Raw genomic sequence first — 24,516 nt, 5'->3', positions numbered from 1 at the left:
GAACGTAAAATATAATTAATTACAAAAGCATGAACTTTTAGAATCAGACCGATTTTTTGCCCGTTGAAATTGAATATGTCTTCCATGAAACAATTTAATTTAGGATTTAACAATAATATTGTATAGATAACTTTTCCTTTTGTTGGAACTCAATTCGTTTCCTTAAGCAACGAGTAGTTAAAACTCCAAAGTAAATTAGTAAAACCTTCTTTTATTGAGACTAAAACCCTTTCCTTAAGCAACGAGAGAATAATGAGTTAGTCCAAACAAAAATAGACCAAAGTATTATTTACCCTAACACACCAAATTATTGATCAGCTAGGCAGACTAAATTAACGAATATATATTCGCTTTAAAGTGTCGTGTTGCAGAAAGAAGGTGGCCAAATTAAGTAAACTTCTCAAAGGTATCTCTTGGAAATCGATGTGAAACCTGAAGACCTTATGGCATAATCGTATTCATCTTTCCAAATAAATAATAATAATAATAGGATTTAAAGTTTACTTTGTTGTTTAATTTTAGTTCATTCATCTGTAGATCAGTGTTGTTATTGTTGAATCTTTTATCACGGATGGTTAGGAAAATATGTAATAAACTTTGTTGTGTCTTTGTATTTTCAGTCTCTTGTGAATTCTACTACATTGTTATCTGAATTAAGTTAGTAGCAGTAACAATAATAAAATAAAATTCATCAAAGAAGTTGAAGAAGTAATTCAGTGAGATCTCACTTTGAAGACGAGGATAGAGTATTTCCTCCTGCGATTTTCTTTTTTTAATTTTTAATATTTTTTTTTTTTTGTATCTGCAACTGCTTCAATAAAATTAATAGTCGTGAACTAGGATATTGATATTAATCCAGTTGTTTCTGTATTACACACGAAACATGAATATGGATTTCTATTATCTAATTTTTTTTTAATTCTACGTAGAATTGTCAATTTCTAGAACTTTATGTGGGTAAATTATATTTATTAAGTATATTCTATGAATAACGTTATTTGCAATTTGTTACTTATTAGGATAGCTCTATTACAACTGTTTTGAGAAAAAAAATTAAATCAAAAGGCATAACGTATAATCAAAGTGACAAAATGAAACATACGCCAAAAATATCATCTTGAAAAAATTACTTAGTTAAAGTACGATCACGTTGAAGGTTGAAGTGATGTCCAATTGTCTCTAATTCAAGAATTAAGTTACTATAATAACATTGCTTTGCAGCATTCAAAAGACCGTTACATTTTTTCCCCGTCAATTCTCTTCATGTATGTAACTTTTAAAAATTTAATTTATTATTTTTCATATAAATAATTGACCAAAATCTACGTGCAACGCACGTACATAGTGACTAGTACTATATTAAAAGCACGAAAGCTTTTAGCGAAATGTCATTCGCCTATTTTATCCTTTAAAAATAATATTTACATTGAACAAAATTGTAATTTAATTATTTTGCTAATTTTTGGGATAGTAAATCAACTAAAATTTTGATTATTAAATCTTTCCCTATTTGAATTGCTCTAATATTTAGGAATTCAAAAGCAAATATATTTCTACTTATAAATATGGTAATATATATTTCGTATTCAAAATCGAATATGCATAGGATAGGCATGCACTTTTAAATTCTTATCATGATATTCAATTCAAAGTTTATTATTAAACTAATATGTAATTAGCTTTCCATACGATAGTTAACAAAAGTATCTATTTGTTTGATTTTGGACGTCTTTAATCAGTAGTAATACGTTTTTCCTCGAGAATTTAAGTCTTTTCCTAATATTTATGAGTTTTAAAATAACTAAATTTTATGCATTACATGCTTTCTTATTTGAAAAATATGTAAAACCATTATATTAAATATACTGTGCAAACTATTTTCTTAATTGAATTATGTAATAAAATAATTTTGTAAAAGATAAACAATACTAAAAATGAAAAATATCCATTTATAGTAAGTGAAGGATAGCTATTACTTATTGTAGTTTTGAATTCTTCTGTGTCCTAAGATTATAACCAATTAATATTATATTAGTAAGATAAAAAAAAATAAAGAAAGACTAAGTATTTATATTACTTTCCTAAGGACTCTAAAAACAATTAATTTTTACATTTTTAAATCTTCCCCTATTTAATATATAGGAAACCCTAATATTTAGTACTTTAAATTAATTATTTTTTTTACCTTATACAACTACAAGGTGAAACATCATTAAGTAGTATATAAAACCTAACCTATGAATTCTTTGACTTTTTTTTATCATTTTATTACTCGCTTTTATTACGTACTTCAAACTATAAAAGCTAACTTTTTCTAACATACAACCAATCACCTTATTTTTCCGGGAGGAATTTAAAAATAGCCAGATTTACAACTGATCGTTTAAAAATAGCCCAGTTTTAAAAGTAATCGAAATTTAGCCACTTTTCATGTGAAGAAAACTCTATTCAAAAACACTGTTCAAAACCCGGAAAAATACGCCAGTATATTATGCCGGAGTTCCAGCATAAGTATACTTGAACTCCAGCATATTATACTGGAGTTCCAAGATAAGTATGCTGGAACTCCAGCATAATATGATGGAGTTCCAGCATAAGTACACTAGAACTCCAGCATAATATACTGGAGTTCCAGCAAGTATATCGGTCCAGCATAATATACTGGAGTTTGGAGCACCGGTGCTCCAGTCTCCAGTATATTATACTGGAGCCAGCAAAGTATACCGGTCCAGCATAATATGCTGGAGTTCATACACAGGTGCACCGAACTCCAGTATATTATGCTGGACCGGTCTCTGTTGCAGCAAAATAGTGGCTATTTTTCATTGTCTTGGTAAACGCTGGCTATTTTTGAATGACCAGTCCGAAAACTGGCTATACCGTGCTATTCTGACTATTTTTCTTGTACTATTCTCACTTCTCGGATGTGGTTCTATTTAGGGAAAATTACCAGCTATGTCCATTTATAAGTAGCTCATTACAAAAATTGGCCAATTGATAAAATATTACTAATATTAGCCAAATTAGCCAATTAGCTATTTGTAGCAAAAAAATATCAAAGTTTTTGACTTTGTTTTGAGTGGGTGCTATTAGAATAAATTGGGCACAACTTAAGCAACTTGAATCTCAGTTTTGGGATGATTTGGTGAAGTTTTGAGGTGGTTTGAATTGAAAATTCTAAGTAAAAACTCAACATGAAAAAAATGATAAGTGTATCACACTGTGTATCATTTGTGTATCACATATGTATCATATTTGTATCAATTGTGTATCACATGTATATCCATGTATACCTGTGTGTGAGATACATGCGTGATACATGTGTCGCAGAAGACTTTTTTGAACTCGATTTAGTTACGAATTTTGATACAAAATCAGTCCAAATCACCTCCAATCTTCCTCAAATTTTGTATATTGACTTATCTATATATTTTCAATGAATTTCAACTATACCCATTCAAAAAGTTCCTTTTTTGTTTAGATTTTTGGAATATTGTATATATTTTTATATTTCATCACCTTATTTGCTACTTCATCCATGAAATTTCCTTTCCGTCTTGTATCTAGTGTTGCTAATCTCGCTTAAAAATATGGAAGGTGATTTTTGCATGTGATTATTTGAGAGAAAGAACCCTATCATTTGGTTTTTCAATTTTTGTTGGCTAATTTTAGTAAGTCTATGACTAATGGCTAGAGGTTGGTAAGTTGAGATTTATTTGGGACATTTGTGTAAGTTTCCCTCTATTTAGCTCCCAACTTGTTCTCTTATTATTTTTAATTTTCCATTATCAAATAAAAAAATTCAGTAATATATACATAAGATGTTGAAGTCAACTAATTAAGCTTTTTATTTTGGTAAATCAGCCACGATACAAACATATACTAAAATAACTCTCACTAGGATTCATAGGATGAAGAGTTGTAGTTAAGGAGAGCTAACTAACAAAGGGGTAAAATTGTGAAAGAAACGTGAATTGAGTTAAAATAAAAGGCAAATTTCACAAATGGTCATATAATTATGTTTTTTAATATAAAAATTATTTTCACCGATTCACGCAAAATCACAATTGCGGAAAAACTCAACTTATAATGCAATATCTTTTATTCCATAATTTTTTTATTTTTTATTTTAAATCTAATAAATATTGACCAAAAGAGCATGAATTTGCTTTTTAATAACTACTCTCTATATGATACAGCTTTAGAAAAGTGTTGAACACTTTTTAGGTTTAACAGTCCTTTTTGTTTTATTAATAAAATGTGAAAGTTACGACCAAGTTTTAGCACTCATAAAATAAGTAAAATATGTGTAAAGAATTTTTAATTGTTCGTAATATATCAGACACAAGTTTAATAAACTACGAATATGCACGCAATGTACGTACCCAAGTGTTCCTGTAAAGTTGAACGACCGTTTACCTTTCAATCAAATGTTGCTCCTATGATACTTTTGTATAATGAAGCAAGTACTAGAACAAATGTAAGAAAAAATTACTAGAGTGGATCCGCCCCCTAAAAATAATTAAAACGATTATCATTTTCGAACTTGATTTTTTTTTTGTAGTTTTTATATATCGTAGCGCAAACATATTTTTGAACAATACTTATGTTATTTTTAAAAGTTTATTCTCCTAAGTCTAATTTGAAAACATAAGGATGTCCAAATTATTCGCCAAAAAAGTTGGAATAAAAGCGAAAAAGGAAAACAAAGAGAAAAAAGAACAAAATTCAAATGCTCCTCGGTTTTTTAAGCACAGTAAAGCAGTAATCGGATCTCACACACACAGTGGGCTCTTGATAAACCAGCTCTTCACATTTCCCACAAACCCTAGCAGTCTCTTTCTCTCCTTTCTCTCTCTACTCCTTTCACTCTATCTCTAGCCAAACCCTCCCCCATGGCATCTCGGAGGCTTCTCGCCTCTCTCCTCCGTCAATCGGCTCAACGTGGTGGCGGTCCAATTTCCCGATCGTTAGGAAACTCCATCCCTAAATCCGCTTCACGCGCCTCTTCACGCGCTTCCCCTAAGGGATTCCTCTTAAACCGAGCCGTACAGTATGCTACCTCCGCGGCAGCACCGGCATCTCAGCCATCGTCACCACCGAAGTCCGGTAGTGAACCGTCCGGAAAAATCACCGATGAGTTCACCGGCGCTGGTTCGATCGGGAAGGTGTGCCAGGTCATCGGTGCCGTCGTGGATGTGAGATTCGATGAAGGTTTGCCACCAATTTTGACCGCTCTCGAAGTGTTGGATAACCAGATCCGGCTTGTGCTTGAAGTGGCTCAGCATTTGGGTGAGAATATGGTTAGGACTATTGCTATGGATGGTACTGAAGGACTTGTTCGTGGTCAACGCGTCCTCAATACTGGTTCTCCTATCACCGTAAGTCAAAAGATTTATGTTTCCCATTACTTGTTAAAGTTACATTCAAATTTTGGATTTTGACGACGTGGGAGCTCTATTTATTATATTTAGATTGGAAGTGCTTTTAGATCCTTAATGCACGAGATCTGTAGTTTTACTGTAGTTTTTGAAACTGAAAACCGGTTGAATCATCTAATGTACTAGATGGAATCTGTTTAGGGCAAGGAAATCAATGGATCAATCAATTATGTCTGAATTCTAAATTAGTTGGGTGTGCATTCTGCTCCAGTTGGCACGTTGCATCGGAATACCTTTAATATTATGACTTTATGAGGATTATACCCAGCAAAATACTTGTTTTAGATTTGCATATAAATGAAAATGTTAGCTGAGATGAAAACATGGGTAAGAACTAAAAACGAAAAACTTTTTCTTCCATCAAATAAAAAATACTCATAATAGATGGACTAGTTAGAATACTCCTTTATTTAGGTTTGGTATGGGCATATGGCTTATGCATTGACGATCATTTGATAAGAGTATGAAATACATGGTACCAGTTGAAGTGCAAGTGTGTCAGTAGGCAGTGTGGTGTACCTAGGTTTTCATATGCTCATCAAATGAGAGACATTCGTTTGCTCTTTGCTTTGTTCATGTAAATGCTTTAGAATTCTAATTATTGTGAAAGAAAAGGCTTTTTTGCGTAAAACTTGTATGTGTCCTTTGTGATTTGTTATGAGAGTTTTGAAAAACTATGAAAATGGGAGTGACTCAGCGTGTTGCATAATTCACGTTTGCTCCTGATTCAGTATAAAAGAACTTGTACCTTGGAAGTTGTAGTAGTTCACTACCTTGGGAGTGAATGATTCATGTTTGCTTGTCATCGCCAGAAGACATACATCTCTCTGCTCCCAACTGAAGCATCCATTGTTATTATAGATACTTATTATTATAATATTTGTGAACTTAATGGATCGGAAATTTAATATCCCACTCAATTACAACCTTTTAATTGGATTAGATATTTGAACGATATGGTACAAGATTTTGCTGTACTGCAAACATATATCTACTTTCCTGCATTATTTTGTCTTTTTCTTTTCATATTTATGCTGGAGCATTGCATCTTAGCTTTGACTTCATTGCCCATGGTGTCTTCTAATTTTTTAGTGCCTTCAGTTTGGCTGTTTCCTTCTTGTCCAAGTTTTCCTGTATAACGGATTTTTTATGTTTAGTTGAGACTTGAGTGTGGACTTGTTTAATTTGTTGTGAGCTTGATTGTTTCCCCTTCTTGTGATAACAGGTTCCTGTCGGTAGAGCCACACTTGGCCGTATCATCAACGTCATTGGAGAGGCAATTGATGAGAGAGGCCCAATTAGTAAGTCATAATTGCTGCTGGATATGCCATATTCTAACTTTTCCATAAGAATGGTTCTGATAGTTGCATCTTAATCTGTTAAAATGGCTACAGCTACCGATCACTTTTTACCAATTCATCGTGAAGCTCCTGCCTTTGTCGAGCAAGCCACTGAACAACAAATTCTTGTCACTGGTATTAAGGTACTTTCATCAGTTCTTATTTTCTTGGGTGATGTATATCCGCACTCTATGTCTGAAATGCTACATGTGCTACTGGTTCTTCTGGTATTGCTCTTTGTTAGACTTAATCTTGATGACTATTCTATCATTGTTGTGCTTTTGGTCAGGTTGTTGATCTTCTAGCTCCATACCAAAGAGGAGGAAAAATTGGGCTTTTTGGTGGTGCTGGTGTGGGGAAAACTGTGCTTATTATGGAACTGATTAACAATGTTGCAAAAGCACATGGTTAGGACTGATTTCTTTTTACCTTCTTATAAAGTTTATATAAAGTTCTCGGACCCTGCGTATAGCGGGAACGTACTGCACCGAGTTGCCCTTTATAAAGTTTGTATTAAAGTCGCTGTGAAGGTGATCAGTTGGGTGGCTTGACTATGTTATTCAGGTGGTTTCTCTGTCTTTGCTGGTGTTGGTGAACGCACTCGAGAGGGTAATGATTTGTACCGAGAAATGATTGAAAGTGGTGTCATCAAGCTAGGCGAGAAGCAAGTTAGTTTAATCAAAATTATTTGCTCTTTATCTCATAATGCTATTCCTTTATGTTGCTGGCCTGACATATTGTGACCTCAACCATTTCAGAGTGAAAGCAAGTGTGCTCTTGTATATGGTCAAATGAATGAGCCCCCTGGTGCTCGTGCACGTGTTGGACTTACAGGTTTGACCGTGGCTGAGCACTTCCGAGATGCCGAGGGGCAGGATGTGCTTCTCTTTATTGACAATATTTTCAGGTTTACTCAGGTTGGTTTACCTCTATGAGTCCATCATGTATAAATTTTGCTTATTTTATAAAACCTGACTTTGGCGCTAAATGCTATGTGCATTTTATGTTGATAGGCTAACTCAGAAGTGTCTGCTTTGCTGGGTCGTATCCCATCTGCTGTCGGTTATCAACCAACTTTGGCAACGGATCTTGGAGGTCTTCAAGAACGTATCACCACCACCAAGAAAGGTTCTATTACATCCGTGCAAGCTATTTATGTGCCTGCTGATGACTTGACAGATCCAGCCCCTGCTACAACCTTTGCTCACTTGGATGCCACAACTGTCTTGTCTCGTCAGGTATAATGCCGTTGTTAATGTGGTGTGGTAGCTTCATTAACTAATCTTTGATGGATTTAGTTTAACTTTGGTCATTTCATTTCTTTTGGATGCCAGATCTCTGAGCTTGGTATCTATCCTGCTGTCGATCCACTTGATTCTACATCCCGTATGCTCTCACCTCACATTTTGGGAGAGGATCACTACAATACTGCTCGTGGGGTACAGAAAGTTCTTCAAAACTACAAGAATCTTCAAGATATTATTGCTATTTTGGGTATGGATGAGCTTAGTGAAGATGATAAGATGACTGTTGCGCGTGCACGTAAAATCCAAAGGTTCCTTAGCCAGCCTTTCCATGTTGCTGAAGTTTTCACGGGTGCCCCTGGAAAGTATGTCGACTTGAAGGAGAGCATTAACAGTTTCCAGGTAATATATCTTCTCAATCTTCAACTTATCACTTCATATTTTGTCATTTTGGACTTCAAAATATGAGAATATGTTTGTCGATCCAATTGTTGTATGGAGGTTTTCTTGCTGCAGTGGATTTTTGTAGTCCTTAATATATCTAAAATGGTGATCCATTTGGTTTTGAACCCTAAATATAACTGTTTACTCAAAAACTAGGTAATTATTAACTGTGTTCCCGCACTGTGCAATATCTCTTAGTCTAGATACTCTTGAACTTCATATAATCTACTCCGGCTGTTCCAATTTATGTGAACCTGTATGACTGGGCCCGGAGTTTAAGAAAAAATAAAGACCTTTTGAGTTTGTGGTCCTAGACCAGTCAAAAAGCGGTCTAGAGTATTTGTGTGGTTATAAAAGCTTCTCATTAAAGGTAGAATTGGAAGTTTAAGCTAAATTGTTTTTAAATTTAGAAAGGGGTCATTCTTTTTGGAACGGACTAAAAAGGAAATAGGTTCACGTAAACTGGAACGGAGGGAGTATTACATTTTCTTGTAAGACAACTTTGATGAAGCTTCTTGATTCTTTCACTATATCAGAACCAACAGCACTAATACTCTTAAAAACTTCTTTGATACTTTTTTTTTTGGTAACACGGACAAATATAGTTTGCTATAAGTCTGAAAAATTGGAAAATAGAAAAAAGAAAATAAATGGCATAAGATTAACTAGAGCTTCCAGTAGCTTCCAAGTGAGCATGCCAGCTAAAGAGATTAAAGTCCTGCAATTGCAACAATGCCTTCTTGCTGACTGGAACAAAGAGAAGAGAAAAGCCTTCATCTTATCTTTGAGAAAGAGGGAGACCTTTCGAAGTTGGGGCTGATCTGTCTGCTTTGTGTGCTGAGAATGATGTCTCTTTGTGTTTTGAGGATCTCGTGATTTGCAGTGTGGGAGCACCGTTAACCTCAACCTCTTTATTGAGTGAAACCGTGAGATTTAAGGTTCCAAATGATCACCTTTTAGATATATTAAGGACTATATCAAGGACCAAAATGGTCCAACTCCCATACATTAAGGACATTTTGGTCAATTCCTCAAGTTAAGTGTCCAGCATTACTTTCCCTTTTATAATTACAAGCATGCAATGTTGTTCTGATGCTGATGAATGCTTTCGAATTCTCCCTCTGCCCTCCCTTCTTTTTGCCATTGATTGAGGTTGTGTGCGCACCCTTACCTACCCTCTTTCTGTTGGTGATATTCTTGCTATTTGGTCCTATTTTGATGAATGATCTGTTAATTTCTTTTGACAGGGAGTGTTGGATGGCAAATATGATGACCTTTCCGAGCAATCGTTTTATATGGTTGGTGGAATTGACGAGGTCATTGCCAAGGCAGAGAAGATTGCCAAGGAATCTGCTGCCTAGATAGATTATAAACTTCTGTGACTTTCTTTTCTTCTCTTTGCCAAAATAATTTAGTTTGTGACATCTCGGGTTCTTTTTGGAGGACCAAGAGGTCCAGAATTCTGGTTTTGTTTTACATCCAATGCGAGATTATAGAGAGACATGCAGCCGAGACTTTGTTGCCAGGCCCCCTTTTCTGTTATGTCACATAATAAAGGGGGTAAATGGCGATCTTGTATATTTTATTTTCTAGTCTTTTTCGAGAATTTTGGATGCCCTGATTATCAAATACCTTTCTGAAACGCCTTCTTTCGGTATATGGTTTACTTCACGTCCATTTTATCCATGCTGCCTTGAAAGCTTCAATGTAACTGGAGCAGTTAATATGCCAAGTGGATACAGATAATATTTCTTGACGTAATTTAGTTATATTACAGTTAAAACACTTGCTAGAAAATATATTATTTGAACTGCCCCTGCCCCTAACTTCCCAAAAAGAATACGCATTCACAGCAAATAAGAGTTTATACAAATCTAGAGCTAAAGAATTATCGTCAAATTATAACTAAAGCCAAAGTTCTTAAATATGTCTACAGAGATAATATCTAGAGAATAGAAGATACATCTGCAGAGACAATTCCTTTAGAATAATATTAAACAAGCGAGACATACATTTTAGTGGAAATAATATTGAACAGGAAATACATCCAATGACGGGTAATGGATGGTCTTGTTTTTTTGATTCGTTTTGTTGTCCCATGGGCAAACCTTAAAAAGTCCAAAGTGTGCTCATGGGGCAAGCAAAGAGCAACACTTGTTAAAATTGAAATTCTTTCCATAAGGCAAGCGGAGTTAATAAATCAAGATCACCCACTTCCAAGGCCATCCTTACAAATCACCCAATAATGAAAAGGTAGTGGCCCTCAAAAGATAACTAGACGCGCTGGGTGTTAACACCTTCAAATACAGACCAACTAAAAAACTCCAAGAAAAGAAAACTCCCATTACCAGTTTCTTCTGAACTCAAAAAAAAAAAAAAAAGAAGAAGAAGAAGAAATTTAACTAAACTCGCCAACCAATCAGCTTATGTCTTAAGAATGATTATATGAATCCTCTATCTCCATTCGATTATATTTTGAACTCATACCAATTTCATTTCAATACTAGTATACAGGAAGATTTGAAGTTGAACTCATCCCCTCACTAATTGTTCAACCAACTAAACAACCAGAGATTGAACTCAAGAACATTTTAAAAACCCCAAATAAAACTCACTGTAAATAATACATCAAACGTAAAGGGAGGAAAAGCTGGTTTCTCTACATCACATACCAGATGATGACATAAAATAGATTTGGAGGAGAAAAGATGTGAAGTTTGAATTTTCAGATGATTGCAGGAAAGCATTTGAGATTTTCAAACAACAGTTGACTAATGCTCCAATTATTATTATTTCTCCTGATTGGAGCTATCCATTTGAAATAATGTATGATACAAGTGATATAGCGGTAAGAGCTGTGCTAGGGCAAAAACGAGAAAAGATCTTCAGACCTATCTACTGAGCCAGTAAAACTTTCAATGGAGCTCAAATGAATGATACCACAACTGAAAAGGAACTAGTAGCTGTAGTATTTGTATTTGATAAATTTCGATCCTATTTGATTGGAACCAAAGTCACAGTATTCACTAATCATGCAGCTTTAAAGTATCTCTTAGGAAAGAAAGATGCTAGACCCAGATTACTAAGATGAATACTTCTTTTGTAAGAGTTCGATCTTGAAATAAAAGATCAAAAAGGTTTAGAAAATCAGATAGTTGATCATTTGTTTCGTTTGGAAAATCCTCCTAACGAGATACAAAATATCAAAGAGGAATTTCCTGATGAACATATATTTTGAGTCACATCTATTATAATCGACCACCTTGGTCTGCTGATATTGCCAACTACTTGGTTGGATGATGGATTCAAAAGATTTTCTTACGAACAAAGAAAAAAACTTAAAATAGAGCAAGACATTATTACTGGGAAGATCCTTCCTTATTTAAGTTTTGTGCAGATGACATAATCAGGAGATGTGTACCAGAGACCGAGATGAATAACATCTTAAGTCCATGCCATGATGCAGTGGTAGGAGGACACTATGGAGGAAGAAAGACAACAATTAAAGTTGTTGGAATTGACTTTTTCTGGCCTACTTTATTCAAGGAATTATATCGCCTGCGACAAATGCCAGAGAATCGGTAACATTTCAAAAAGGGATGAGATGCCTCTTAACTCTATTTTGTGTGTGAAATCTTTGAAGTATGGGGCGTTGACTTCATGAGACCTTTTCCTCCAAATGGTTGCGAATATATTTTAGTAGTTGTTGACTATGTTTCAAAATGGGTAGAAGCAATAGGCACTAGAAAAAATGATGCTCGCGTTGTTTGTGCTTTTCTCAAGAAAAATATTTTCTCATGATTTGGAATTCCACGAGTTATCATAAGTGATTAGGGAACTTATTTTTTTAACAGACAATTTGCTAGTTTATTATCAAGATATGGAGTAATTCATAAATCAGGAACTCCATATCATGCTCAAACAAGCGGACAAGTAGAAGTTTCCTACACAGGATTAAAAAGAATTTTAGAAAAAACTATTGGCTCTTCTCGAAAAGATTGGTTTTTGAAGTTGGATGATTCTTTATGGGCATGCAGAACTGCTTTTAGAACTCCCATAGGCACATCTCCTTATAGATTAGTTTTTGGTAAATCTTGTCATTTAGCCGTGGAATTAGAACATAAAGCATATTGTGGTATAAAATTTTTGAATGTAAACTTACCAGAAGCAGGTAAAAATCATATGTTGCAACTTGATAAGTTAGAAGAGTTCACACTTACTGCATATGAAAATGCTAAAGCGTATAAAGAAAAGGCAAAAAAAGGCATGACAAACTCATTTGCCGTAAAGAACTTAGATCGAAGATCAAGTTCTGTTGTACAATAGTTGGTGGAGATTATTTTCAGAAAATTTTAAGTCACGCTGCACATGGCCATACACTGTAACATAAATTACCCCTTATGGTGCCATTGAAATACGACATATAAACGGGGAAGAAAAATTCAAGGTAAATGGTCATCGATTGAAGCCTTATGTTACTAAGATATTTGACAAATAGGTTTCAACAATCTTTCTTGCTTAGAAAATAATAATAAGCCGCGCTGACGACATTAAACTCCGAACTATTTTCTCTCTTTTGTTTTTCTAATCTTCAAGAAAATATTTATATACAAATATAATATCACGACTCAAAATCTGCCTAGTCATGATGGCACCTAACCTTCCAGTGCTAGGTAAGCCAAACATAGAATAAATAACTTAAGTGAAAGATCAACAACAATAATAATGAAAATAACTGAATTCTATATAACTTTCTAAGTAATGGTAGTACAAGTCTTGAGCCACTATAATTTGAATTTGCAAACCAATATGAAGAATAAATACAATATATGTTTAAAGTTTACATAATCAGAATTGAAATTCTAAACTACCATGAACAAGAAGTAGCTTGAATTTGGAACGCGGGTATGTCTTCAATGCAAGGCTTTATCTTCCACAACTACATAGCTCCAAAATCTGCACGCAAGGTGCAGAAGTGTAGTATGAGTACAACTGACCTCATGTACTCAATAAGTATCATGATTAACCTCGGTGAAGTTGTGACAAGATTTTAAGTTAAAAGATACCCACTTACTACTTTTACCTGTGCGGATAAAAAGATGAAAGAGCAATATGAGATAGAGAAACGAATAACCACGTAATAAATGAAACAAGAATATAAATGATAGAGGATCCCAGAGTTTAACAACACAGTACGGTAACAGAAACCAACAACAAAAAAATAATCACAGTACAACTTCTCCATTGAGGCACGCAACCCGATCCACATATATATTACCAATACCGTTGCGGCGTGCAACTCGATCCCATATATACAATATTAATACCGTTGCGGCGTGCAACCCGATCCCATATATAATATCAACATCGTTGCAACATGCAATCCGATCCCATATATAATATCAATACCGCTGCGGCATACAACCTGATTATGTATATAATTTTAACACCGTTGCGGGGTGCAACCCAATCCCATAACCAAGCACGGGAAATTCACAACGTAATACCAAGGAAAACTAACACGTGTAATTCAACTAGGAATACAAACTCAACAAAGTAAGATGAGCAATACAACACCCCAGAGCTAGTCTCCCACATATAAAGATAAGGCTTCCACAAGCACACAACCAATCTAAAAGTCACCCTTTCAAGCCGAGCAAAGAAGTGCAGAACAAAAAATGAGGAAAAATGTACGCCAAGTAAAAACAGGTATCAAGTAGAGGTGTGTGATAAGTGAAATCATGTAACAAGTAGAGGCATGTAGCAAGTAAATGTAATATCAAGTGAAGGTAGGTAGTAAGTGAAGGCATGTAACATATCAAGATATCTAATAAGTAAATCATGTAACACGTACGGTCTAATAACGAGTAAAGACATGACTTCGAAGAGGACATATAGTAGAAATAAATCAAGTAAAAATGTAGGAGTAACAGTAACCGACAAGGTAGAAATACAGATATAACTACAAGCGGCCAAATAAAAAACAAAGAGGTAACTACGTAAGGAACACAAATGTGAAAGCAACATACCAAAGAACAAGCAATAATAAAAACCAACATAGAGGGCATGTAAGTGTTAAATGAACGAGTAATCATAACAGAAATCCAACTCCCATTCTTCTCGCACAGTATCAACTAACCGGCCACATCTTATTTACATCACATGGAAATACTCATCGTGCCAACATCATATCAACCATATGAAAATATCCATCGTGCCAAACATAGCCCTAAGGCCCCAATCATCATCTTTTATTACAGATAAAGAGCTCAAGTAGCATGGCAATAACAGATATAGATGAATTTTCGTGAAGCTACAGTCCAATTAAGTATGTACACAGTCTCAAAAATAGTACATACCTTTCAAGATGTTATATGTTCTGACACAGATAACTAAACTTATTAGTCATAAATTAAAATAAAGCATAAGTTAGGGGATCACCAAGTTCAACAAAGCAGAAATAAGCATATAATTCCCCCTTCGGAGTATGGAAACCTAACACATGCATATACGCTCATCACACCTCGTATATGCATCACCCTCGCATGTAGAAAATAATATCATTTAGTAGGAAAAATACCTCCAATAAAGTTAGGCAAGACACTAACCTCTTTCCAGAACACAATCAACAATCCAACACGACTTTTATTTTAGAACAAGCCTCCAAACCAATCGAATCTAGCCAAATAGTGTTCAAACAATTCAAAATAAGCTTTAGAAACTACTAACGAATAAAAAAGTTTCAAGCTTTAATTAAATTGAAAAAGTCAACAAAAAGTCAACTCGGGCCCACGTGGTCGAAATTCGAATTTAGGAATAAATCCCATTATCCACTAACCCCCGAGAACGAATATGTGATTTGTTTCGAACTCCGACCTTAATTTGAGGTCTAAATCTTAATTTAATAAAATTCCTAAATTCTACCCAAAACCACCAATTTCTACTTTGAAATTCATAGATTTGATGATAAAATTCATGAAAAAGTAATTAAATTGATTGAAAACAAGCTAGAGTTGCTTACAATGAATTTGGGAAGAAATTCCTCTTCAAAAATCACCTCTATAGAGTTTAGAGTTAAAAAATAGTGTAAAATGAGCTAAATTCTGAAATTTCACATTTTACCCAGCTGCAGATGTCGCATTTACGAACTCTTGTTCGCAATTGCGACCATCGCAAAGGCGAATCACTGTTCGTCATTGTTTGAGCATCACAAATATTGCAAATGAGAAAAACACCTCGTATTTGCGAAGTTTCCACCTTCGCAAATGCGGTCCAAGCTTCGCTTTTCCAGAATTTCCTCATCTGGCCGGTGTTGCAAGTGTAACAAAGGAGTCGCAAATGCGATCAACCCACCTATCACAAATGCGGCTTAGACTTCGGATTTGCGAAGTCTCCTGCCCCTTCTCAGTATTGCAAATGCAAGCATACGTATAAGTCCAAAACCTAAATCATCGAAATAACATCAAATATCAAGAATCGACCACCACACTCAAGAATTTTCAAGTTAAAACTCATTTTTCAAAATTTTTAGATAATGCGCCGAAACACGCTCGGGTCTCCCACGACCCCAACCAATCATAAATATAAGTCAAAAATATCATACGAACCCACCAGAATAGTCAAAACATCGATCCGAGTTCGTTTACCAAAAATGTCAACCGTGGTCAACTTTAGTCATTTTAAAGTCAAAAATTACATTTTCCTTAAAAACTTACATTTAAATTTTTCGAAAATCGACATAGACCACACACACAAGTCATAAATTATCGAATAGAGGTGTGAAAAGTTTCAGTATACATAAAAGCTAGTACTCAAAATGACCGGTTGGGTCGTTACATTCTCCCCCATTTAAATATACGTTCGTCCTCAAACGTGCCAAGAGTTGCTCCAAAGCCTTCAATTAGCTGAAGGAACTCATCACTCCCCATGAGTGATCCTATGCCACCTTGGTCCACATAAGTCCATGAACACGACCCCGATTGAAGATTCTTCCTTCGACCTTAGCCCACATGGCATTGGACCAAATTCTAACATCTGGAATCCCTTATAAGATCCTATCCTTGTACATATATATTGTATCAATCTCAACAAGCTGCATCAAGCAGTCAATACACTCCTAAGGTCAAACCACACGATGTGCCACATAACTCGTATACTAGCAATAACTTCCGACCACAGTAGCACCTCATTACCAAATCGAGTATGATATTACACCGCATCTCAAGTAAACCCTCATTTCGAACATTTGCAACACTGCTAATGATAAAAGAACCATGCAGAAACTCATAACCACCCAAGAAATCAATAAGTCGTGGAGCTCTCTCGTCCGACAAGGACCATTGCCAAATTCTGAGCGAAAATATGGTATTATTCTTCCAAAGATTCCTTATCCTAGTGCAATACTGCAAATCCCATGTCCAAAAGCCTCAATTCACCCAAAACAAGTAGCCTAAACGGCAAGTCACACCGAAATCCACAAGGAACCTCACACAACGCGGTCCGTACACCAAACATGCAATAAATCAGATATACCAAAAAATGGAAAGAAAACAAGGTACGGGGACTATCCAACAAGTACAACTGATATAACAATAAAAGAATAATTTCATGATCTCATCCCAAAAAGGGAAAACAAAATACACGAAATAAACACAAGGAAGGGTATCCCACATAACTCCATTGCAGCGCGCAACCCGATAAAAAATATATCAATCAACATAGGAATACCCGTCGAGCCATAATACTCGTGCTCACTAAGCACATGTGTATCAACATCAAGCACTATAAAGTGCACAAATTTAACTGTGGGGAGATGAATAGGCATAATACAATACAGAAAAAGGCAAGCACAACTAGGGTACAATAAGCAAATCAACACTACAAGAGCCATCTCGCTCATATATCGCCACAAAACCTAAACAAGATTACAACATGTGTGCAAATAATCAAGTAGCCTCACTATCCATCATAGCATAAGAGAGAAACACATAACATAGGCCAGGGCACAAAAAACATCCATTATGCTCGATGATATGCCTACGGTAACAGTTGCGTATGAGTGAGCAAGCCCGATCCGATATAGAATACACATTCTCATTAGGCCTACAAATAGCCCCCAAACCAATTCCGATCATCCCCAAATAGGTATATAACCTTCCAAAAGTCCAAAGCAGCCTATCCATAACACAAACCATCAACTATCTAATTTTTAACATATCATCACAGTCCTCAATGAAGGAATAGTTTGCCTACGAGAACACCCAATCTCTAAACTTTACGAATACAGGGATCTCCATATTCGATCCCAACTCCACTACTCAAATGACTAATACATCATTCGTACACAATCATCTCACAAAAAATACTCACATTAATCTTCTGCTCGACGAAGCAAAACCTAAATCTCAGCAGCCCAAAACGAGGCTATCACTGTAACACCAGTCAAGCATCCGCAAGTCAAAGCATAACGCGTCTCCTGAAATGCACACCTTTCTCAGGCGATACCAAATAATGTCAGCATTCTCTTAAATATCTGAAACCATTCATGCCTTCGAGAATTCATGACCTTCTCTTTGAAACTAAACTGCAACTTGGCACTCGTAACTTTCAATTCCACACGACGCACCGTAACTATCATGCTAACTTGCAAAAATACAAAAACCTCATTATCGACTCTGAAACACAAGTAGGATGAACACCACAACAACCAAGAAACTTCCATTTAACTCAATCTAGGAGGATATCATCACAAGTAACATACCTTCTATACCCGTAGAAGAAATCAACCCCGAGTCGCGACCATAACCATCGTGAATTTTTGGAAACCCATTAAATACTCAAGTTATGACTAATTCTCCTCTAACTCAACCGAGTCACGCAGACTGCAAAACCCCAAAGTAACTCAATCCGAAATGCTTGCTCAGAAGGGACCCTCTGTGATTCCAATGCCGTTTCTTGTATCTATCTAATAATGCCATGTGGAGTCAATATTGATATAGAAGTATTGCAAATCTAGACACCATCCACTACCAATCTCAAGCCCTAGTTGTACTCGAATCTGAAAAACCTTAAGTGCCACATATGAATCTGGAACTCATTAGAATCTCCTCGAAAGTCATTCACCTTGATGTAATCGCTATTACATAGCCAATTTGCACTAAGCGACCCGTGCCTCACCAGCACATGAATATCCAGAAGCAACCAAACGATTCCTTTCTCTTGCACACTACATCCCCAACGAATATCAAGCTCGAATCATTCCCGAAGTCATACTTTTCAAGTCATAAATAATTCACAAGCGTCCATTAGTCAAGAAACTAATATAACACATGACCCCATAATCCGATCACCAATAACAGACTCCCCCACTTTGCTCGAAGCAATACAACACACCGCCGGTAACCCACGTTACCCTTCTTTCATAGCTGCCTCAATCCTGCACTGCTAATTAGTTGAATACTTCATAAACATATATAACGCTGGTCATAAAACACTCCGAAGACTCTGCCAAGTGCATACTCATCCTTGTGACAATCAAGCCAACTTCCTCAATTCTCCGAAATGATAATATATACATTCCGCTGAATAGAAACCTCATACGAAACACACGACTTCAAATCTTCACACAGGAGATAACCCACCGGCTAACCTCAAATTAACACTTTCCCATGACCCTACCATGGCCACAACAATCGGGCAACCAATTAATATTTCTGAGTCTACACTTGTCGACAAGATATAAGAATCCGCTTCATCCCACAAATGAACAACTGGAATATCTACCAACATATCAACATCTAAACCTAGGAACACATCACGACGGTAATCAAGCATCCATAGTACTTTGCAGCCCATCCGCGACACCACAAGCGGACGGTGCACCACTGATATCAAGTGCTCAACATCACGTACATGTGAATGGAGGGAAATCAAAGATATAAGCTTCAAGCTGCAACAAAGTAGCACAATAAGGAAGGAAAGATGAGAAGTTTCTTACATACCTTGTAGCCTCTCGAAGATAAGTGTGGACGTCATCATGCCGATCCGCAAGACTCTACCAGATACTTGCTCATGACTCATAGAACCTACGAACCTAGTGCTCTGATACCAACTTGTCACAAATCAAAATTTGCATAGTCGTGATGGCACCTAACCCCTTAGTACTAGGTAAGTAAAACACAGAATAAGTAACTTAAGTGAAAGATCAATAATAACAAAAATAAAAATAACTAAATTCTATACAACTTCCTAAGGATTGGTAGTACAAGTCATGAGCCACTATGATTTATAGACTTGCAAACAAATATGAAGAATAAATACAATATTTGTTTGATGTTTACATAATCAGAATTGAAATCCTAAACTACCATAAACAAGAGGTAGCTTGAATCTAGAATGCGGGTACATCTTTAATGCAAGGCTTCGTCTTCCACAGCTACAAAGCTCTAAGATCTGCACGCAAGGCGCAGAAGCATAGTATGAGTACAACCGACCCCATGTACTCAGTAAGTATCTTGACTAACCTCGGGGAAGTAGTGACGAGGTTTTAAGTTAAAATATGCTCACTTACTATTTTTACCTGTGCAGATCATAAGCAAAAAGAGCAATACGAGATAAAGAAACAAATAATCACGTAATAAATGAAAAAGGAATATAAATGACAAATGGTCCCAGAATATCATCACAACTCAGTTTAACAATACAGTACAATAATAGAAACCAACAACCAAGAATAACCATAGTACAACTTCTCCATTGTGGCACGCTCCGATCCACATATATATTACAAATAACGTTGCGACGTGCAATCCGATCCCATACATATAATATCAATACCATTGTTGCGTGCAATCCGATCTCATATATAAAATCAATACTATTGCGGCATCCTATATATAATATTAATACCGTTGCGGCGTGCAACCCGATACCATATATAAAATCAATATCGTTGAGGCGCGCAACCCGATCCCATATATAATATCAATATCATTTCAGCATGCAACCCGATCCCCTATATAATATCAATTTCATTGCCGCGTGCAGCCCGATCCCATATATAAATATCAATACCGTTGCGGCGTGCAACCCAATCCCATATAATATAAATACCACTGTGGCGTGCAACCTGATCCATATATGTAATAAGTTCATACAAAACAATACTACAACAACCAAGCACAGAAAATTCACAACGTAATGCTAAGGAAAACTAACACACGAAATTCAACTAGGAATACAAACTCAACAAAGTAAAATGAGCAACACAGCACCTCGGAGCTAGCCTCCCACATATAAAGATACGGCTTCCACAAAGCATAAAAACACAACCAATCTAAAAGTCACCCATTTCGGCTGAGCAAAGAAGTGTAGAGCATGAAATGGGGGGACATATACGTCAAGTAAAAATAGGTATCAAGTAGAGGTGTATGATAAGTGAAATCATGTAACAAATGGAGGAATGTAGCAAGTAAAGGCATATAGCAAGTGAAGGCAGGTAGTAAGTGAAGGCATGTAACATGTTAAGACATCTAATAAGTAAATTACATAACCAATATAGGAATGTAACGCGTACGGTCTAATAACAAGTAAAGGCATGAACTGGAAAAGGACATGTAGCAGAAGTAAATCAAGTAAAAGTGTAGGGATAGAAATAAAGATATAACAATAACCGACCAAATAAAAAATACAGATGTAACAACATAAGAAACACAAAGGTGAAAGTAACATACCAAAAAACAAACAATAATAGAAACCAATGCAGAAGGCATGTAAGTGTTTAACTGTCACAACTCGGAATTCCCACCTTCGGGACCGTGATGGTGCCTAATATTTCACTTGCTAGGCAAGCCAACGTTAGAGAATTCACAAATCAACTTCAGCCAATTTTTAATAACGGAAATAATTAAGCTAAACAGAAACTAAAACAAAGTTTGCAGAATATTATAAAACCCATAATATCTGATACATTTAGTATCTGGAGACACAACTCACGAGCTACAATGATTTACTACAAACAGAGTCTAAAAGAAAATACACTGTTCTAAAGGAAATGAAACAACCAAATGATAAGACTAGGAAGAGACTCCAGAGTCTGCGGGCGCCAGCAGATCTTCCTTAGTCTCCTGACGATCAAGTCGAGCTGCTAACCTCACAACCAGATAGGCCGGTACCAAAATCTGCAGAAGTGCAGTGTAGTATCAATATGACTGACCCCATGTACTGGTAAGTGTCGAGCCTAACCTCGACCAAGTAGTGACGAGGCTAAGACAAGACATCCAATGATAAACCTGTTCAGATAACAATATATGTTCAAATAACAGCAAATAAAGACTATACAAGTAATATCAGGAGAGGGACATACTGAGGGGAATACAAGATAAGAGAATCACGTCAGCAATGATAACTATAACAACCAATATACCTTGAACCAATGAAAACAATTAAACACGGTAAGGAAAAGTGCACGACATCACCCTTCGTGCTTTTACTCTCAACCTCACAATATAAATCAACAGGTATGGCACGACATCACCCTTCGTGCATTAACTCTCACAATATGGTACGTCATCACCCTTCGTGCATTGACACTCACAATACGACACGACATCACACTTCGTGCATTAACACTCTCCCTTACCATAAAGTAATAAACAAATAACAACATGGAGATGGAATTAACAAGAACAAGCCTTACTTCAATATTTGGTTCCACAATACCAACCTCAACTTTGAATCAATACTGAATTGTCACCAAAAGATCCGTAAACATGATAAGAACGATCAATTTAACAATACTAGTCTAAACATGGATAACATGAACAAAGGAAACAATCATTGCAAGAAACCAAGTCCTACCCGCATGCTTTAACCCAAAACCAACGCATAAGTACTCATCACCTCACATATATGTTGTACCCAACACCTAAACACGTAGCAAATAGACAAAAAATACCTATTCCCTCAAGTCAAGGTTAACCATGACACTTACCTCGCTCTAAAGACCGTGAAGCTAGTATGGTTGGACTCGTAATTGAATGGGTTGTCGGATTTTATGAGTTTTGTCGGGTTCCGAGGTGTGAGACCAGGTTGGACTTTTGGTATGATTTTTGGGCTTTGATTAAAGATTCGACCTTTATCGATTGGGTTTGTTTCCTTTGGCATTGTTTGATGTATTTGAGTTACTTTTGTCTAGTTTCAAGCTGCTTGGAGATCGGTACACTCGGGATGGTATTTTTGGAGCATCGCTTGGCTTGCTTGGTATTAGATTTGGCTTGTTCAAGGTATGTAACACTTCTAAACTTGGTGCTGAGGGTATGAAACCCCAAATTACGTGTTATGTATTTGGTGTTGAGGTGACGCACATGCTAGGTGACGGGTGTGTGGGTGTGTACCATGTGAATTGTTACTCCGTTATTTTTATGGTACTGTATAGTTACCTGATCTTATCTGTAACCATGAAATCTCTACGTACTAGAGCTATTGAGCTGTGATCCTTGTTAGAAACCATGTCTAGGCTACATGCTTATTCTGTTGGGACCCACTGAGGTCTTTTTTGCTGGTAAGTTATTTGCTTACATTATAATTTCATACTCAGTCATGTTCATTCATTTCATTTCATATCTCAGTCTCTATTGCTATTTATTGACACATCATATCATCATTTTTGGGCTAGTTTCATGTCATTGTGAGCCCGAGAGATTGGAGAGATTGATTACAAAGTGAGGCCGAGGGCCTGATTGTGAGTGATATTATGGGATCGGGCTGCACGCCGCAGTATGTTATATTGATTTATGCCTGGATCTGGCTTATTATTGCGCTTGGGCTGAAGGAGACCCTCCGGAGTCTGTACACATCTCCAGTGAGCGCAGTTGATTATATGGAGGGATGGATCTTCCCCGGGCATAGATCTTGCCCGAAGCATTTATATTTGGGGATGGACCTTCCCCGGGATGGATTGGCTTTATATAGTACTAAGTGACTGACTGTTAGTTGATATATATGGGATGGATCTTCCCTGGGCTGGATGGCCATATATAGTACTGAGTGACTAAGCGTGTTGAGTGATTGAGCATGATGAGTGGAAAGTGTGAGATAGTGAGATTGAGTACTCTGATAGTGTGAGTACACGAGTTCATCTCTGAGATAAATATCATTTGACATGCACACTTGACATACAGGCATTGAGATGCATTTTTCTCATGATGTACGGTATCACATCATTCATGAGTTCTCACACATATTGACATATAGGCATAGAGATGTATTTTACTCTTGCTATCTTGAAAAGGAAACATTTTATTTAGGCAGAATAGGTAAAGACCCCCCTAAACTTGATACTTTTTAATGAGTGTACACCTTAACTATACGGGATTTTAATTACCCCCCTATGCTTACTTTTTCGCATTTTATTACCCCCTAACTTAGTAAACCTCTCTATCGTGTATACACGCGCCGTATACGTGTAATTGCTTGCTGATATGGCTGTACACATTGGATTAATACGGGTATCCAAATAAAAAACCGACCCGCCTTAAAATTAATCCCTCAAATTTTAACCCATCCCTTTTACCATCATTTATTTGGTCGATAACTTTGAAAACTAGGGTTCACCACTTCACTCCCATCATCAATGGTAGAGACGATCATGTGTTCTTGAGCTAGATTTTGTTAGTCGATAGTGTTCTCCGTTGAGGTGCTGGTAAAAGCTACTGTGGAGGAGCTAAAATCTACTGTGTATCTGTGATTATCGCCAATTTTTCAGTTGTTTCCACTTTGAGTTTGAAGGTATGTGTTTCTCTTTCTGTTAGGGTAAAATCAGGGGTTTTATATTGATTGTGACTTTTGCATGCAAGTTGATTGGGGTAAAATTAGGGGTTTGCTGTTTGTTTGTTGATTTTTGGGGGTCTGTACCGAAGTTGTAATCTTCTATATATAATTGTTCAAACTTCTGTCTTGATGAGTTTGTTTTTACCTTTTCTTACTGTTGTGTAGGGTCTCATGGATACTAAGTATCTGAATCTAAGATGGTAAAATGGTGGATATGGT

The 24,516-nt window shown here is 36.2% G+C and overlaps 1 protein-coding gene across 1 annotated transcript; it reads left to right on the top strand.

The window, feature by feature from the left end:
* Window positions 1-4,766: 4,766 nt before the first annotated feature.
* Window positions 4,767-10,126, top strand: LOC109239472 (ATP synthase subunit beta, mitochondrial). The gene is made up of 9 exons (XM_019406042.1): window positions 4,767-5,381; window positions 6,667-6,742; window positions 6,836-6,924; window positions 7,071-7,188; window positions 7,346-7,449; window positions 7,540-7,698; window positions 7,795-8,019; window positions 8,116-8,427; window positions 9,717-10,126. Exons 1-9 carry the CDS (start codon window positions 4,896-4,898, stop codon window positions 9,828-9,830), a joined length of 1,683 nt encoding a protein of 560 aa, XP_019261587.1. The 5' UTR covers window positions 4,767-4,895; the 3' UTR covers window positions 9,831-10,126.
* The last annotated feature ends 14,390 nt before the right edge of the window (window positions 10,127-24,516 follow it).

This window comes from Nicotiana attenuata, unplaced genomic scaffold (assembly GCF_001879085.1).
Source record: "Nicotiana attenuata strain UT unplaced genomic scaffold, NIATTr2, whole genome shotgun sequence".
NCBI lineage: Eukaryota > Viridiplantae > Streptophyta > Magnoliopsida > Solanales > Solanaceae > Nicotiana > Nicotiana attenuata.
This window is presented reverse-complemented; position numbering and strand designations above follow the sequence as displayed.

Coding starts and splice junctions, on each gene's coding strand:
- LOC109239472 (XM_019406042.1), top strand. CDS start 4,896: ATGGCATCTCGGAGGCTTCTCGCCTCTCTCCTCCGTCAATCGGCTCAA. Junction 7,450..7,539: donor TCAAGCTAGGCGAGAAGCAA/GTTAGTTTAATC, acceptor CAACCATTTCAG/AGTGAAAGCAAGTGTGCTCT. Junction 7,699..7,794: donor ATATTTTCAGGTTTACTCAG/GTTGGTTTACCT, acceptor TTATGTTGATAG/GCTAACTCAGAAGTGTCTGC.